This window comes from Eleginops maclovinus, chromosome 10 (genome assembly GCF_036324505.1).
Source record: "Eleginops maclovinus isolate JMC-PN-2008 ecotype Puerto Natales chromosome 10, JC_Emac_rtc_rv5, whole genome shotgun sequence".
NCBI classification, from domain to species: Eukaryota; Metazoa; Chordata; class Actinopteri; order Perciformes; family Eleginopidae; genus Eleginops; species Eleginops maclovinus.
This window is the reverse complement of record NC_086358.1, coordinates 4,564,196-4,580,196: the sequence shown is the minus strand read 5'-3', so window position 1 is coordinate 4,580,196 and position 16,001 is coordinate 4,564,196. Positions and strand designations below refer to the sequence as shown.

The window sequence follows — 16,001 nt, the reverse complement described above, 5'->3', positions numbered from 1 at the left end:
CAGATATTTAAATCAAGTAAAAGTGGCAATATCAATTGTAAAAATACTCTGTTAAAGTAGAAGTTCTGCTTTTAAATCATAGTTTAAAAAAAGGATTGGCACAAATTTGTACTTAAAGTACAGTAAAAGTAATTTGTGTGGGCTATGACTCATTTCAGTTCAACTATGATTGTGGATGAATGTATGTGGAGGAAAAGGTGGAGCGAATTTATTTTACTTACTAATGCAGGATATAATACCCTATCATAATACGTTCATTTATATTTTGTATTAGATCATTTGAAACTGAGTAGTTATAGAACTGAAAAATACATGTCATGAAGTAAAAAGTACAATATCTTTAAAATGTATTGGAGAAGAAGCATAGCGAAGTATACAAGGATAAAGCTCAGGTGAATACCTTTAAATTGTACTTAGGTACAGTACACGAGTACATGTACTTCACCACAACCCACTGCTCCTCTGTAACACGCCCATCTTCTCTCCCAGGCCTGTTGAAGCTGTCAGATCTATAAACTGTCAGAGTGAGAAAGCTGAATCAGGATGAAGTCCAAAGGGAAGGCAGTAAAACCCTCCAGGAGGACGTGGTCTGACCCGAGCCAGAGCTTGAACCAGACACAGAACCAGAGCAGGGCTCCAGTGAGCAGGAGGGATCGGAGGCCTCAGTCCGGATCAGGGGCTCCTGGAGGGGGTCTCTGAGGGGCGGAGGGCGGCGGCGCAGGACCCGCGGCTCCAACACCAAGGAGCGCAGCAAGAGGCGCCTGGAAAGCAACGAGCGGGAGAGGCAACGCATGCACAAACTCAACAACGCCTTCCAAGCGCTACGTGAGGCCATCCCTCACGTGAACACCGAGAAGAAGCTGTCCAAGATTGAGACTCTGACCCTGGCGAAGAACTACATCAAAGCCCTGACCACCATCGTGGTGGACATGTCTGGGGCCGGCCTGCCTGCAGGGGGGGTTTCCTCAGAGGCTAACGCCGCCAAGCTGCTCCAGTGCTACCAAAAGCACCTGGAGGAGGAAGGGGAGGACGATCTCACCCAGTATCTCACCCACATGCACAGCTTCAGCCAGCGCAGCTAACAGAGGCTGCAGACCAGAGGAGTGTGTGGTGACCTTTAGGGCCAAATATCCCTGGGATCAGAAGTGGGTCTCTGCAGGAAGTGGGTGCTGTTCTCTGACAATAAACCCAACACTTGACCATCACAAAAGTGCCCTTCCTGCAAAATAAGGAATGATTACGGACCATTCTCAAAAGACTGCAGATCGTGGTTATGAAGAGTAAGGAGAGTCATGTGTTTTCGTACTCAGGAACGAATCTTCCGCAATTCTGTGTCTTTACTTGTCGTCGTGTATGGGCAGGAGCTTGTTCTCCTTTGTGTTATCTTGTGATCTCCTTGTGTGTTTTTCTGTTGAGGAACCTGCTGAGCGTAGCCTCTAGTCACAACTGTCAGGAGGAAAAGAAAGACAAGTGGTCGGCCTGAATATTGAAAATAAGTGAGAAACTGTGTTTGCTCACAACGACAATCTAACAGTCTTCTCATAGGGTGTGCACACGCCGCTGCAAGGCTCGGATAATATTGAAAGTGTGTGTTTTTTGACTATGTTCTGTCTCCATGTGTCTCCAACTGCAGACATAGTAGTGAATAAGACCAGGAAAAACTATTTGGAGAGTTGTTATCAATAAACACATTTATTTATTGACAGAAGGACTGTTACTTTGACCATGCACAACACTTGATAAATGTACTCCACTATGTCAACAGCAGGGATGTGTTGCACGCTACAGTAACACAACATGTTAGTTATTCACAGATAAAACCCACAGATATCTGTACACTTTCCACATTTCAACAAAGGCTGCATCATATTTAGACGATTCATTATGATACAGAGGAATTTAGACAGTTTTCAACATAAATAAAAGCCTGAATGGATATTTATGTTTTTAAATTAAACGCTCTGTCAAAAGTAGAAACACTATTCCAGCTTAATATTTTACCACAGCAGCACTACACTTTTGATATCTTACAGATTTTTAACAAAAATATAGTTGTTTTTAATATCTTCTTCTCATTGCTCAGTCATTGTACTACTGACTCTGTAAATGCCTACATGCAAATTCAAACATGCTCCTGAGAAAGAGGAAGGTTCAGTTTTAGCATTTTAACCACAGAACGTGTACAAGTAATCCACACTGTTACCTTATTTATAACTTATTGCACGTACTCCATGACAATGACATTCAAATTAAAAAAAATAAAAGCTTTATGAAACATCAGTCCACTGTTGGTACAAGGCAAGCAGCAACCACCACAGGAAGATAAAGCCAGTTAAAGCTGCTACACACAGGCTCCAAAAGCACTGTCAGTGTATTGAAGTCAACGGGAAGAACCCTAACATTTCCTGGTAAAATACAAAGCAAGTTTTTTTTTTACAAGAACTAATCGCCACATTTGTACCAATACACACTTAAGCTAAAAGAAAAGTGTGTGTGTGTGTGTGTGTGTGTGTTTGGGAACTTGCCTTGCTTCAAATAAGGCTTAGCGTCACACAGGTTTCACCCACATTTGGACCCAGATCTAGGCTTCAAAAAGGTCCATTTTAGAAGATTCTACAGCCATGCTTTTCTGCAGTCTGTCAGAACGGAATAAATCCCAGAGAAATCAGGCTTTATTCTGTTGGAAAATGTGTTAACCTGTTGCCTGTAAGATAATATTAAGCAGAAGTTTTAAATTAAAAGTCAGCTCTGTGACCGACAGCCGAGCAACTGTGATTCAAGTACATTCATTTCATTTTATCATAGAAAACCCTAACTTTCCAAGTTCATCTTAACCTAACATGAGGTACTCTATACAAAGAAACTACATAAACATGATGAATAAATAAGGACAAAATGCATTAAGACCATCAAGGTCAATGTCAGTGACTAAAGACACACAGCAAAGTTACACAAATGCCCATACCGATTGAAATAACATTAAAGTCAAGACAATAAATTGAAACAAATTCAGCTCATATGAGATTCTGAGAATCCAAACTGAGAACTTTCTGTGACCCTGACTGCAGGATCACTAAAGGCTGTCCTCCAGAGTTTAGAGTTCAATTATCAATGTTGCTACTCCTGTGTTAAAAGTAGAAGTACTTTAAAACAAAACAGACTAAATATTACTACGAAGGTACTATGGTTGAGGAAGGCTCTGTACAGTGTGTGTGTGTGTGTGCACGCGCGTGTCTAGCATCCCACAGCATCGCCGTTGACCTCTGTGCTGACGGGGAGGGGGCTCTGAGGGGCCAGGGCCGCCAGAGAAGGGAGACGTATGCGAGGCGGCTCCATGCAGTTCCCCCTCATTGTGATGTGGTCCCACCCACCCTAAAACACCAGAACAGAGGGAGAAAAATCAGCAGCGTGCGTTTGTGTTTGTTGCAAGAACATATATTTAGTTTGACACGTTGCAAACACACAACACACCAGCATGTTGTTAATAAAGTACATATCAAAGATGGTGAACTCACCCCAATGCCGTAGTCCCAGGTCTGTCCTTTAGGCTCCAAAGGTTCGACTCCCAGTCGATGGCACACCGTTCCACAGCTCAGACTATGGCTGCCCTGCACCTTGTCTGCTATGATCCACACCTACCCCACAACAACAAAAATCACCAAACAAACAACATGCAAGGGTTGTTTATAACCCCAACGTGTTATTTCTTACTGTGGATTCATGTGTTGAATGAACAAAAACGTTTTCCTGGTACTGACCTGGTCCAGAGGCCCCACAGAGACTTTGCGTACGTTATTAGAGATGTGTTCCCAGGAGGAGCCCTGAGGGTAGCTGGGGGTCACGTCCTGCCGGTACCACAGGTTACCTGCACAGGAAATGCTACTTAATGCTATGTAATTATTGAAATGAATGTGTGTCCAAAAGGTTGGCTCTAAGTAGAAATGCAATAGCCTCACCATTTTCATCTACAGTGTACACTGACGCCCGGCCGACAGACACCTGCTTCAGCTTCTGTTTGGCCGGGGAGGGAATGTGGTACCAGCTGTCTCCTGCAGAGGGAGACAAAACACAACATGCTGAATGGTAGGAAAGTAGAAATCATCTTTATTATACAGAATCTGACAAGTTTGGTTTCTGTAACCCTCCTCCTCATTTCAGATTATCCCAGTTTCTCCCTCTGACCTGCAGGGCTCTCTGCAGAGACAGATCCTCTGTAAAAGGCAGAACCATCCTTGGCGATGGCCCAGACCTGGCTGGCAGCTCCGATGGAGATGGACTTGAAAGGCTGGTCAGTTCCCACGTGGAGCCAAGAGGATCCCTAAGAGACAACCAGACGATGTTAGGATAGCTACCTCCAAAAGTACATTTTAAAATTGTCTTTGTTGCAGCTACACTGGAGGTGTTTATGCATCAGACTGAAAAGTGTCCTTCTGCACATTTGCATACAAGACATGAATGATGATGTGTCAGAAAAGAGGTGCATCTCCAAGGCAAGGATTGATTATGTTCTGCAGAGTATAAAACATAAATATCTCTAAATGTTTCTGGGTGTTTAACCTGTCCACGAGGAGTCTGTATCGGTACAGTAAAAGTGACTCACGGCAGGCGTCAGTGTGGTGACTCCCAGTCTGCAGAGCACGTCTCCCTTGTTGCTGATGGCCCACAGAGGAACCACGTCCACGCTGATCTGCGCCGCACACGGCAGGATGGTCACATCACTCAGGGAGATGGGAGGAACCTCCTGCCACGGTCCTGTGGTGGTCAGTTTACATTTCCTGTGCAGGAGGAGAAACACACGCCCTTAGCGGGAATATCTGAAGATGCTGCTGGAGAATGAGGTCTAGAAAAATAAACAAATAGCCATTGATAATGCACGTTATTGAGCTTCTATCAGGCTAAAATAATCTGTTTGTTCCCATACAATTAAATGAGTTTGTTGAAAGCTGTTAAGGATTGCTTTGTTAATCCTGGACGATATTATTTATGAAATACAGTACGCTCTTATTTTGAAAGGCAAAACCAAGACCAGTGAAAATTATTGGAAGAGTGCTGATCATGCAGTTTATGGCAACCCTCCCAGTTTGGGGCAATAACTTAATTTCTGCATCTGTGTATGTAGTTAGAGTATCAGCATTATTGATGGGATGTAAATAAATGTACAAAAATGACTAAAAATCACTTAAAAACATTGAATAATTGCTCCATTAGTCTTTAAACATCCAGAATATTCATTTTAAATAGTTTTATTGTAAGGCTTGGAAAAAAGTAGGATTGTAAAAATCTACCAAAAATATACTGTGATCATCTAATATAGTTTCCTGCTCTGACCAAAGATCAACACTTTCTCTCTGCTCCGTCAACTCTGCTAAAGTTCTGTTGACTTTTCTAAAAACCTTCCCACACAAACAAAAACTGCAAATGTCAAGTGCCCTGGCCCCCCTTTGTGACCGCTGTGCACTTGCTGATCCTGAGAGTAATGTGCCAGTGTTGCTTTTTATAGTACCTGGCCCATCGCCTGCGCCGCACAAAGTCCTTCAGCGTTTTATGGCCATGATACGACCTGCATGGATGGGGAGGAGGAAGACAGAAGTGCAGGAAACAATAAACATGTTAAAGTCAGAACTATTACAGCAGCACAGCTAAAAGAAATGACAGCAGGTGGGTTTGAGAAATGGAAACCTACGCTGGAAAATCAGCCGCGTACTGCCAGCCGTCTCTGTCCGCCCCCCCCGACACACTGTAGTCCACAGACCAGTCAGACATCTGAAAACAGCCAACACAGGAAGTGAAATACGGTGGAAGAACACGTCTTTATCTCTGGATACACACCTTGTTGTTTACTTAAGACTGAAAATATGAGTTTGGTCAGAATGGATGCATGGTGGTTCATTTGCTTACAGATCACAGAGTGTGTGTGTGTGTGTGTGTGTGTGTGTGTGTGTGTGTGTGTGTGTGTGTGTGTGTGTGTGTGTACTCACCCATGTCCACTGAGGGGAGGGGGGTTTCATATTTGTTTTGGTGCACTCTCGTAGTCCTGATGCATCACTCCACATGTAGCGGTCTGTGGGGAGTCCTCTGAAATAAATTAAAACAACAAATGTAATTAGAGTGACAGCTAAAGATAAAAGACTGCTTTCATGATTTCATCCATTAGTAGTTTGGCTGATACAATGTCCACTATGGTAATCATTGTTGCCTGAAAGCCCAAGATGACAATCTGAAAATGTGTTGCTTTCTCCGAACTCAAAGACAAGACTTGAATTAAGTGAATTTCACATTTCTAAATGATCCCTGGCGTTTGAATAGACACAGTTGGCCATTTGAATCTGGGGATTTCCAATTCAGCTCCCAAAGAGACTGTTTCTGCTCAACAAAAAATGGGTAGATGTATTTCCTGGATGAAAGTAACTACCTCCCCCAGCTCGAGTCTCACCTGTTGGTGTATCCGGTGACGGGGTTCCACCTCTGGTTCTCATAGATGTAGACGCTCTTGGAGTCTGACTGTGTGTAAATGTTATCCATGCTGCTGGCCATGCCCTGGAAGAATCCGCCTCCGTATCCTCCGGTGTGGACCCAGGCCGTGTGGTCGTAGCCGATCCCCCACACTATGCCCACACTGTTGCACTCCACGATACGGAGGTGACCTCCGACCTGCCGCCAGAACCTGCACAAAAGGAAAGAATGCTTCATAAAGGTGGAACGATTTAGATAAATATAGTACACCGCTTCTTTTTTACATCTGGTCGCAGGGCGTGGGGTAAGGCATGGCCTCCAGACTGGGGGAGGGCTCACTGACGAAGATGTCTCCTTTACAGGTGATGGACCAGGAGGCCTGTTTGGAGGGAGGACCCTGGATCCCTCTGGAGTCGCAGCAGGAGACGCTCAACAACGCCAGCTTCAGTCGGTAGAGAGGAGAAGGAAGACAGAGCGGATCGGAGAGGGACGGAGAGACAAATTATACACATTACTATTCACTGAGCATTTCCAGAGACTCTCTTGAGCCCTGTCCCAATTTGAAAACCTCTGAGCTAGCAGAACCCTATGCAACATTGTGTTTTAGTGCCAGTAATAAAAGCTGTGCAGTATTCATACTCACCCAGTCTTGCATCTCCAGCTCTGTGGCTGCTGAGAGTCTGATGGGCCACCTCTGTTTGGTCCGCTCAGGAGTGTAGATGGCAAAGGAGTGTTTGGAGTCATTCAGCACGGGGACCAGGATGTTGACCTCGTTGATGAAGGCGTGCAGGTACTACAGAGAGCAAATAGAGGAAGAAAGGATAAGAGAAAAGTTCTAGTGAGTTAAAACTGAAACAGCAGAACTGATTTTTTTTAAATGATTCATACCAGGTGTTTTGAAAATATGACCTTGAGACTACCAAAGAATATCTTCCTCAGTAATGCTTGCGGTCGAATGTTGTACTGACACTAGTCTAATCCACATCAACCTGAGAACACACACACTTTTCCTCACCTTCTTCTCCTCATAAAAGTTATAATAGATGAAGAGGATGCCGTCCTTGTTGCCCTCTGGTCCTGAGAACTGCTCCAAGGCAAAATGAACGTCGATCCACTTGTGAGGCTTCCAGTCTCTCCACCACTGCATGGTTCCCTTCTTCACCCACACTGACTGCGTTCAGACAGAAGAGAGAACAATTAGTGATGAATAGAAGAGGGGGGTAAGATGGAACAATACCACACAAAGACAGAGAAATAAGGACTTGAAAAAGAACAAATATTCTGAAAACCAAGTAGAAGAGCTCCTGATGTTGAGTAGGGTCACATCCTGTCGATATGTACCTGTTCTATGGCTTGTTCATAATGTCTGAAATTATCCATCTCTCTCTTGGTCCTCTCACTGAGCTGCTCAAAGATTTGTCTCCTCCAGGCTGCCGTCTGTGCCGGGCTGACGGACAGACTCATGGACTGGACTGACTGGACCAAAGCTGGGATGGAGACATAGGAAAATAATAATGGAACAAATGGACTTTAACCGAACCACATGTTTCTTAATGAAATGGAGTTATACTAGCCTTGACTTTGGAGCAGATATGTTACATGAAGAGTCACTGTGTGTTCTGGGTTTGGATGTTATTGAATAATTGGTACATGACTTCAGACAGTATGTAAGAAAGAGCTGCTCTGAGCAAAAGACTTGCTTACTGTTAGAGGAACATTTCACCCCAGATATGCAAATGTTTGATATCAATACCTCCCCCTGTGTTACCTTAATGTTTCAAGCAAACGCTATTTTTTCACTAGCTCCACAGTCAATGAACAATCCCAAAATGTAGGAAATGGTACATTGAAGATAGTTAAATCTACTTTGGGATGAACAACGAATAAACACTTTCATGCAGAGGATTGTATAAGTGAAACTCGTTGGCTTTAGTAAATAAACCCCCAATTACTTTTTCTTAGTTTTCCTCACATGCCTCCATAACTACATTTCCTTCAAGGATTCAAAGTATCACAAGGTTAGTAATTGATCTACAAATGATCATTTTGTGCGCTGACCTTATAGCTGTAAAGACGCAGAGTCTAATAGCTTAATCTAATACCACAAAGTGATCTAATTTAACTCACATGAGGCGTTCATGGAGTTGAACCAGTTGAGTTGGGAGTGGCTGTCCACGTTGCAGCCGCCCCCGCTGACCCAGGCCCACAGAGGGCGCTCATCCGTCCCGTACGGGTCCTCCATGGCCAGGGTGTAAGTGGCAACTGAGGACAGGCTGCAGGTGTCAGCAGAGTCCAACACGACTCCAGTCTGAGCCTGCTGACTCTGCGCCTCCTCCAGATCCACGTTACTCCACTGGGGGTCCAGAGGGGATATAGCTACACCTGCACAGGGGGCTTTGAGATCTTCCTCCAGGGCGAGGGGTTCCTCCTCCAGAACAGCAGGAGTTCCCTCTCTGGAGGTCTTTGCTGGTTCTCGGTCGGAGACGAGTTCAGAGATGAAGCTGTCGCTGGTGACTTTGGGGATGCGGGGTTTAGGGGCGTCGACAGGTTGTTCCGTGGGGGCATCGACGAAGGACTCGGGAGAGGAGGAGGTGATGAGGCCGGCGGCTCCGTCTGTAGATCCTCTCTCTGACTCCACGTCGCTCACTGCTGACTGAGCGCGCACCTCCCCACAGAAATAAATTCCAGCGCTGCGACGTGGAGGGAGAGGAGATCACAAGCATTTACATTTCATTTAGCTGTTTCATCCAAAGCGTCTTACAATAAGTGCAATCAAACATGGGGAGACACAATCAGAACAGAATAACCCTTCAAGAACATTTGCTTCAAATTTGACGAAAAATGTCAGTTTTTTTCATTTTTTTGTATAATTTCTTTATTATAGTCAACAGCAAGTATTTCAATCCTGGATATAATGGCCTGCTCTGGTAACATATGTCTGTAATTCTACTATTCCTGCATCTTCCAGTGATTAAAAACACCTTCCAACACCAGAAAATAAAACTAATCATGTAATAATAAAAGTTGGTTTGTTCTTAAACTGCAACTTAGTTTGAGCTCATCTCTTCATTCCATTAAAGTTTAACATTATCGTAAGGATTTGGCTCCTGCAAACACTAAAATCAATAACCAATATGTCTTCTAGTGTATGATAGTGTGTGTGTGTGTGTGTGTGTGTGTGTGTGTGTGTGTGTGTGTGTGTGTGTCCACTGAGACTCTCCACCTCTGCAGGGAGCTTGCGCTGGCACTGGAGTGGGATCTGTCTCCGTCTCGGGGGAGGGTGATGGCCCTCCAGGTTTTCCCGCTCAGCTCACTGGAGGTCACACCTTGTCTGAAGTACACCGCCCGATCCTCTGAGCTGATAGCCAACACCTACACACACAACAACAACAACAACAACAACAGGTTGATTTCAATTCGTCACAAACTTGGCGCTCGAATGCTAAAAGCAGCAGCAGTTTAGTGTGTTCGTGTGGCTCTCATTTACCTGATCGTTTAGTCCGACGTTGATCATTATCATTTCTCCCACCATGTTGATCCAGCCCGAGCCACAGGGGTTGTGGGAGTTAACGCCGCGCCTGAACCACACCTGGCACAGCAGGAGAGAGGGGAGACTTTTAGCTCGAAACACATCTCCTTAAATATAGTAATGGTTGATACCAGCAGAGTATTGTTCCTCTTTCATAGTGCAGCTAGAAGCAATGCTCTACTACTCATCTACTACACCGCGCACATCTGTTTGTAGTACACATATCTACATATTATACATTTGATTCTTGTCTAATTTTTGCATTATTTTATTTGCACTATGTATGTTGAGTTGTTGGAGGAGCCTGGGATATAAGATCTGCTGTGCATATGACAAATAAAACCTGTGAACCTTTAATCCCATCATTTTGTGTGTCTTTTATGATGCTTATTAGAGATTTCTCTCACTTTGTTGTCCTTGGTCAAAGCCCAAACGACGTTGACTCCCACGGCGACATGTGTGGCTCCCACATCAGGACTGGGAGACTCCACCGTGACCCAGGAGGTTCCTGACAAGCGAAAAATATTGATTTAGGTAACGATATTCAAAACAATCACATCCAAACCTCCATCAGTGAGCCGGTGTACCTTTGGGGCAGTCTCTGCTGACGCCCTCCCTGACGAGGAGCTGGCCCTCCCACAGCACCGCCCAGACCAGATCCCCGGGGCCACAGCTGATCTGGATCACCTCCCCGGGGAGAGACACCTCCTCCCACACAGAGCCCTCAGGATTCAGGTGATAGATTCCCTCTCTGAACCAAACCTGGAGAGAGAAGGAGGGATGCGGTACGTGAGGGAATAAATCTATCTGCAATATGAAAAGTTGCTATCAGATTTGTATTTTGTTGCTGTTATCATTTTTGTGTTTTATATATATTGTATATATAGGAGCTGTAGAAATATTCAAAGGGGTCATCAGGGTTTCCATTCAAACTGAAGCACTGTCAAATCTGGCAGAAAATATGAAGGAAACTAAGGTTGTGATGATTCAAAAACACCAGCTGGATATGTTTTATTTAATACTTTATTATCCTTTTTCATAAAATATCAGCTGTGTAATCAGTGGAAAATATTAAACACAACAGTCTTTGTGTTGTCCATTATTAACACTCCACCCCCCCAACAAACTAAATCTAAATTGTACAAAACAAAACTGAAATATTACAAACAAAATTGTAAAAAATAACAATAAAATGAAAAGCAGAAATATAAAATAATAATACAAATAATAAACTGAAAAAATATAAAAACATAAATATATATGCTTTAAAACATAGGCTACTAAGCAAAATAGGTCTTGGTATATAAATAGGTAAGGGGTAATGTGCAGCGAGACGGTTATTATAATGCTGAACGGCGGTCTGTACTACTCTCATATTGACCTCTGAAATGTCTGAATTGACCAATCAGAATCGAGTATTCAATAAGCCATGTAATAAATATAGGTAACGTCTATAATAAAATTAAAAGAATCAATACATCGGTCAGCAGTGCTCTATTACAGTCATACATAAAGAAGAACACAAGAACCTATTTGTTGTGCATGAGAAATAAAAACTCAGCTGTACCTTGCCCTGCAGGGAAACAGCCCAGAGTGACAGCCGGCCCCTGGGCTCCTCGTTGATCTCCCACCCTCCACAGCTGATGTCGCTGAAAGGATCTGGGAGAGTGGTATGCTGTGGGGGGATCTGTCACCACACACAGGGAGATATAGAGGTTAACACACAGAACGTTTTACACACACACAAATACAAAGACACAAAACAGTTTGACCCACCTTGGCCCAGGTGTCCATGGCTTTGTATGTCCTGTAGCGGAGCCATCGCCTGCGACGGACACAGGAGTTCCACTTCTTGTCTTTGGTGTAGTAGGCGGGAAAGTCAATGGCGTAGGTCCATCCCTGCAGATACAAACACCTCCATCAGTAAAATACTGAAAAGAAACACCCTGCCATGTTTACAGACGGTCACTCACCCCTTTCTCTGTGGGATCTCCCTCAAAGTTTTCATCCAGGTGCCATTCGCCCTCCCACCCCCAGCTGTCGGAGGGGAGCAGGAAGCCGTCCAGAGGTTGGTGCTGCAGCCCGGTGACATCACTCCACTGCCAGCGGTCGCTTGGCAACAGTCGATCCGAGAAACTATCCACGGGATTCCAGCGCTGAGGGGAAGAAAGACGGACGAACACGGGTGTCATGTCGGAGCAAAAACAGGGTCAAAATGTTTGTTAAGTCAAGGCAACAAACCTGAATTCTCTCTAATGTTCAAGAAGCCTGACTGTGTAGAAGTCTATGAGAAAATGACCCAATCCTCTCATGATTTATTACCAAAGTAAACAGTTTCCTAAAGAGCTAGTTTCAAATCTTCTTCAACAACCATGATGTTCCTTTTTTACATTATGGTTAAGAAATAGACAACAAAGTAGGGTGTGCTTTAGGGACTGGCTTGACGTGTTACTACCAAAAAGACGTCTGTCTAGGATGTTGTCTAGTATGGGTGGTGTTGTTGTTGTTGTTGTTGTTTTTCTTGGAGCTTTAACTCTTTCACAGATTGTTTTTATCTCATAAAATGCAGTTGTTACATGTTGTTCTCTCCATAAATGCTGCTCAGTTTTTACTATTGTATCATTTTCAGTTGTAGTAGAAACAAGATCGTGAGGCTTTGGAAAACAATTGATGTCGTGTATGAATTCCCCCTGGTTCCACACCATAATCTCTTTCCAATTTCACTGTGTTTGAACTGTGCACTAGTAAAGGGATTCACCCTGGAGAGGAAGTCGCTGAGTATTGACCTGATGCACATGAGCAGGCGGCTGTGTGACAACAGCATGAAGGTCCAATGGGCGACCACTCATTTAAAGCAAACATGGATCTCATGGGTATTTTTTCTGCCATTTGAGCTCAACATGAAGTAGAGGAAGCAACAGAGGAAGTGGGACCCTGCTGTATGAGGATGTTGCACTCAGTCACTCTATCGCACATAACACAACTCCAAGGGGAACTCCACATTTTAACTCATGACACTTGGAAATAATGGATAGTCCGAGAAAATGTAAGCACTTTTAACCTTGCATCATAAGGGAACAAATCCCATGGCTTTCTTTCTTAGTTCATTCAACAAGTTGACGCACCTGATTCTCGTAGGTCTCCTCCTGGTATCGTATGGGCAGGTCTGAAGCGTGGACGTTCAGGTAGATGTTGTTGTCGCAGGCGATGCCCCAGCAGCACTGCTGAGCGGCCGTCACACGCTTCAGCTCCATCTGAGCATCGCGACACTGCTCCCACAGCTGCCCCGCCGTGGACAGGCTGTAGACCCGGCCGTACACATCCACCGCCCACAGCAGGGAGACGGGCATGGCTGCACCGGGAGACCTGGAGAACAGGAAGAAGAGGGTGGGAGAGCATGGAGATAATGTAGCTTTAAAAAGACAAATTATAACAATAACATATCTTTCTGTATCTGTTAGTTACCGTGTCATATAACAGCATTATACATGCCTTTGAAAGCTTTGTGATCTTGCCATAAATAAAGGTTTTTATACATTCTTGTTGAACAAAATGATTGGTCAGAATGGTTGAGAAGTTAAGGAGGAAAGGATTGAAAGAGATCATAAAAATATATTAACTAGGTAAGTGAAATAAATGTATTATAATAATATAATAATATGATGTTATGTTGGAGATAGGTAAGTGAAAGGATACAATCGGATTTTGTAGTAAAATATCATACATTTGATCTTTGTGACACTAATATGCAAAGTGCTAGGAGGAGAATGTGTATTGTTTTTTATTTTCCCGATTATTTTTACTGCTCTCTTTAAATGTCTTACTATGTGAGTCCAAAATATCATAAAAATCGTACGCACAAAAGTGTCCTTTTTATACTTTGTTAAGAATAATGTAATCAGCAGCTCAAATGGCATAATAACACACTGATGTTTCCCCTCCTTTTGAAACAGCTGACTTCCACTTTAGAATATGATGAAATAATGACGGATTTATGATGTTTTTGAGTATGTCTTTGCCTAAATGTCTCAACAATTGTACAGTAAAACCTCAGGGAAATTTGACATGGACATAGTCAGGCTCAACCTGAACAGGAATCCTCTGAAATGTTCTTATAAAGATGAGGAAATAATACATGTTTTGTGTCCATAGTCTGTATATCTCACATAAATCATCGTCATGCGTTAAGGTGGCATTGACCCATGCTTACTGTGTGTGTGTATGTGTATTTACACCACTCAGGTCTGACCCCCTATCGTGTCAGTGACCGAGACTGACTTCATAACATTACAGCCTGCATGGTTAATGTGAAATGACAGACCAGTCCGTAAACAAAGCAAGGGTTGCTAAAAGCTTGCTGTCACTGGTCTCCATTTCACAACATTGCATAAGTAGCAAGGATGCTGCTGCTAAAAGCCCAATGTTTATCCATCTAATTTGGATTACAATGACTTAAAACACATACACCTCATTTTTAAGTAAGGATATACCGATGCTACAATAAAATCGTGACGTTTTACTGTATAACAAGGCAAGGCAGGTCCATATTAGCATGGTGTCAACTAGACTAGCTACACATTAGCCTCACTGTGCAGCAGGTGTGACTATTAAACGTAGTTAAGCTGTAAACAAACACAGTGTTCAATAAAAAGGCTTTAAAGACAACACTCGGCTCGCTTTTAGTGCAGGCTTACAGGCTTAGCTTTCTGGAAATAGCAAATTCACCAGAAGTTTAAACACACCAACCTTTAGCTTCCTCCCACAGAACCGTCAAACGGAGCCGGTGAAGTGTCCCCGCTGTTCATACGGTGAGTAGGAAGTAAACAGCTGTGTTTATCATAATGTGCGGTCTGGTAGCTTCATTTCACATCATAATTTCCTTCCTACGTGAAACCGGAAGTGTCGCTGTTTCTTGATTCCTATTGGCTGTTGGCGCGGCAGGTGTTTGAAGCGTTAACGTCCAGCAGGGGGCGCTGCTGGCTCATAAACCGATAGACTGACGTTTGATATATATTCATATTTGTTTTGTCATGTACAGTACTTCATACTTTTAACTCTAATGATTTCATCTGATAATTTTCAATTTTACTTACAAAGTCACGATCAGACAGTAGCAGGTGTTTGCAAGACTTCAAATTACAACAAAATATGTAGGAAAATAAATATATGATAAATAAATGAATAAATAATACAAAAAAAGGCTGTGTAAATTTTAAGAAAGCCAGATCGAAAAGACGAGTTTTGGATTTGTACTGCTGCTTATTTTTGAGAAATAGTAAATCACACCAAAGAAAGTCAGGTCAAACCAATAACAGTGGCCTGGTTATTCTCTTCTGAGGAAAGGGCTGATCAAAAGGTCTATGATTAAAAAAAACTAAGAATACTGAATTAAACATTTGAACTTAAAAAGTACATAGTAAAGAATTGCTGATTAGGTTGATTTCCTTTAGAACATCAGCTCCAACCTTTGCAGATAATAATCAGCTTCCTCTCTAACGGTCTTTGCTTGAAGTCCAAATTATGATAAAACAAAGGCCCATTTGGGTGTCAGTGTGCTGCCTCCTTCAGTTCATCAGAGTGCAGTAAGTGCTCTGGAAGTGTTCTTGTTAAGAATTCGCACAGCTGGCTGCAGCTTGTTAACCGTGAAATGTGGAAAAAAGCTCAGATTTAACAGCCTCATTAAAACATAAAATAGTAACTTATGAAATTGTCTTTCAGGGTGCAATCTGACCCTGATGACCCACTACTTTCCAACTTTTCGTTATTGCTAGTATTGTTTTGTGAAGCTCTTTATCCTTAATGTGTGCAATGTTACGTTACATGTGCCCGAAAGAATTTGAGATAAATCTGTTTCTGTAGTCTTTTATTTAAATGTGTGTAAAGAAGATGAAGATTGAAGAAGATTCAACTTTATTGTCATTGCACAGAGTACAAGTACTAGGACAACGAAATGTGGTCTCTGCATTTGACCCATCCTAGTGTTAGGAGCAGTGGGCTGCCATTATGTACGGCGCCCGGG

General features: G+C 43.1%; 2 protein-coding genes across 3 annotated transcripts; one reads left to right on the top strand and one right to left on the bottom strand.

Moving 5' to 3' along the window:
- Window positions 1-543: 543 nt before the first annotated feature.
- Window positions 544-1,708, top strand: bhlha15 (basic helix-loop-helix family, member a15). Its single transcript, XM_063893263.1, is given in 2 exon segments — window positions 544-606; window positions 609-1,708. Coding segments are annotated over 2 exon segments (537 nt in total). The 3' UTR covers window positions 1,083-1,708.
- tecpr1a (tectonin beta-propeller repeat containing 1a) lies at window positions 1,665-14,862 on the bottom strand. 2 transcript variants are annotated; one of them, XR_010166610.1, is made up of 25 exons: window positions 14,729-14,862; window positions 13,108-13,348; window positions 11,956-12,138; window positions 11,759-11,881; window positions 11,550-11,669; window positions 10,570-10,744; window positions 10,390-10,490; window positions 9,941-10,042; window positions 9,677-9,825; window positions 8,581-9,143; window positions 7,795-7,940; window positions 7,469-7,624; window positions 7,097-7,246; window positions 6,738-6,895; window positions 6,434-6,664; window positions 5,979-6,075; window positions 5,684-5,763; window positions 5,504-5,560; window positions 4,601-4,775; window positions 4,183-4,318; window positions 3,957-4,049; window positions 3,759-3,865; window positions 3,516-3,635; window positions 2,526-3,372; window positions 1,665-2,405 (listed from the first exon to the last, which is right to left on the bottom strand). XR_010166610.1 is itself a non-coding variant. In XM_063893262.1 (24 exons), exons 2-24 carry the CDS (start codon window positions 13,330-13,332, stop codon window positions 3,235-3,237), a joined length of 3,585 nt encoding a protein of 1,194 aa, XP_063749332.1. In that variant the 5' UTR covers window positions 13,333-13,348; window positions 14,729-14,862; the 3' UTR covers window positions 1,665-3,234. The 2 variants fall into 2 exon arrangements, 1 of the variants encoding a protein (XP_063749332.1); XM_063893262.1 differs by having other exon boundaries at window positions 1,665-3,372.
- Between the last annotated feature and the right edge of the window lie 1,139 nt (window positions 14,863-16,001).

What these genes read in the sequence shown, in the direction of transcription:
- tecpr1a (XM_063893262.1), bottom strand. Translation starts at nt 13,332, where the DNA reads ATGCCCGTCTCCCTGCTGTGGGCGGTGGATGTGTACGGCCGGGTCTAC. An exon ending in AGCTGGAGATGCAAGACTGG is followed by an intron (nt 6,896 to 7,096) that starts GTGAGTATGAAT and finishes TACCGACTGAAG; the next exon opens with CTGGCGTTGTTGAGCGTCTC. An exon ending in TCACCACACTGACGCCTGCC is followed by an intron (nt 4,319 to 4,600) that starts GTGAGTCACTTT and finishes GTTGTCTCTTAG; the next exon opens with GGATCCTCTTGGCTCCACGT.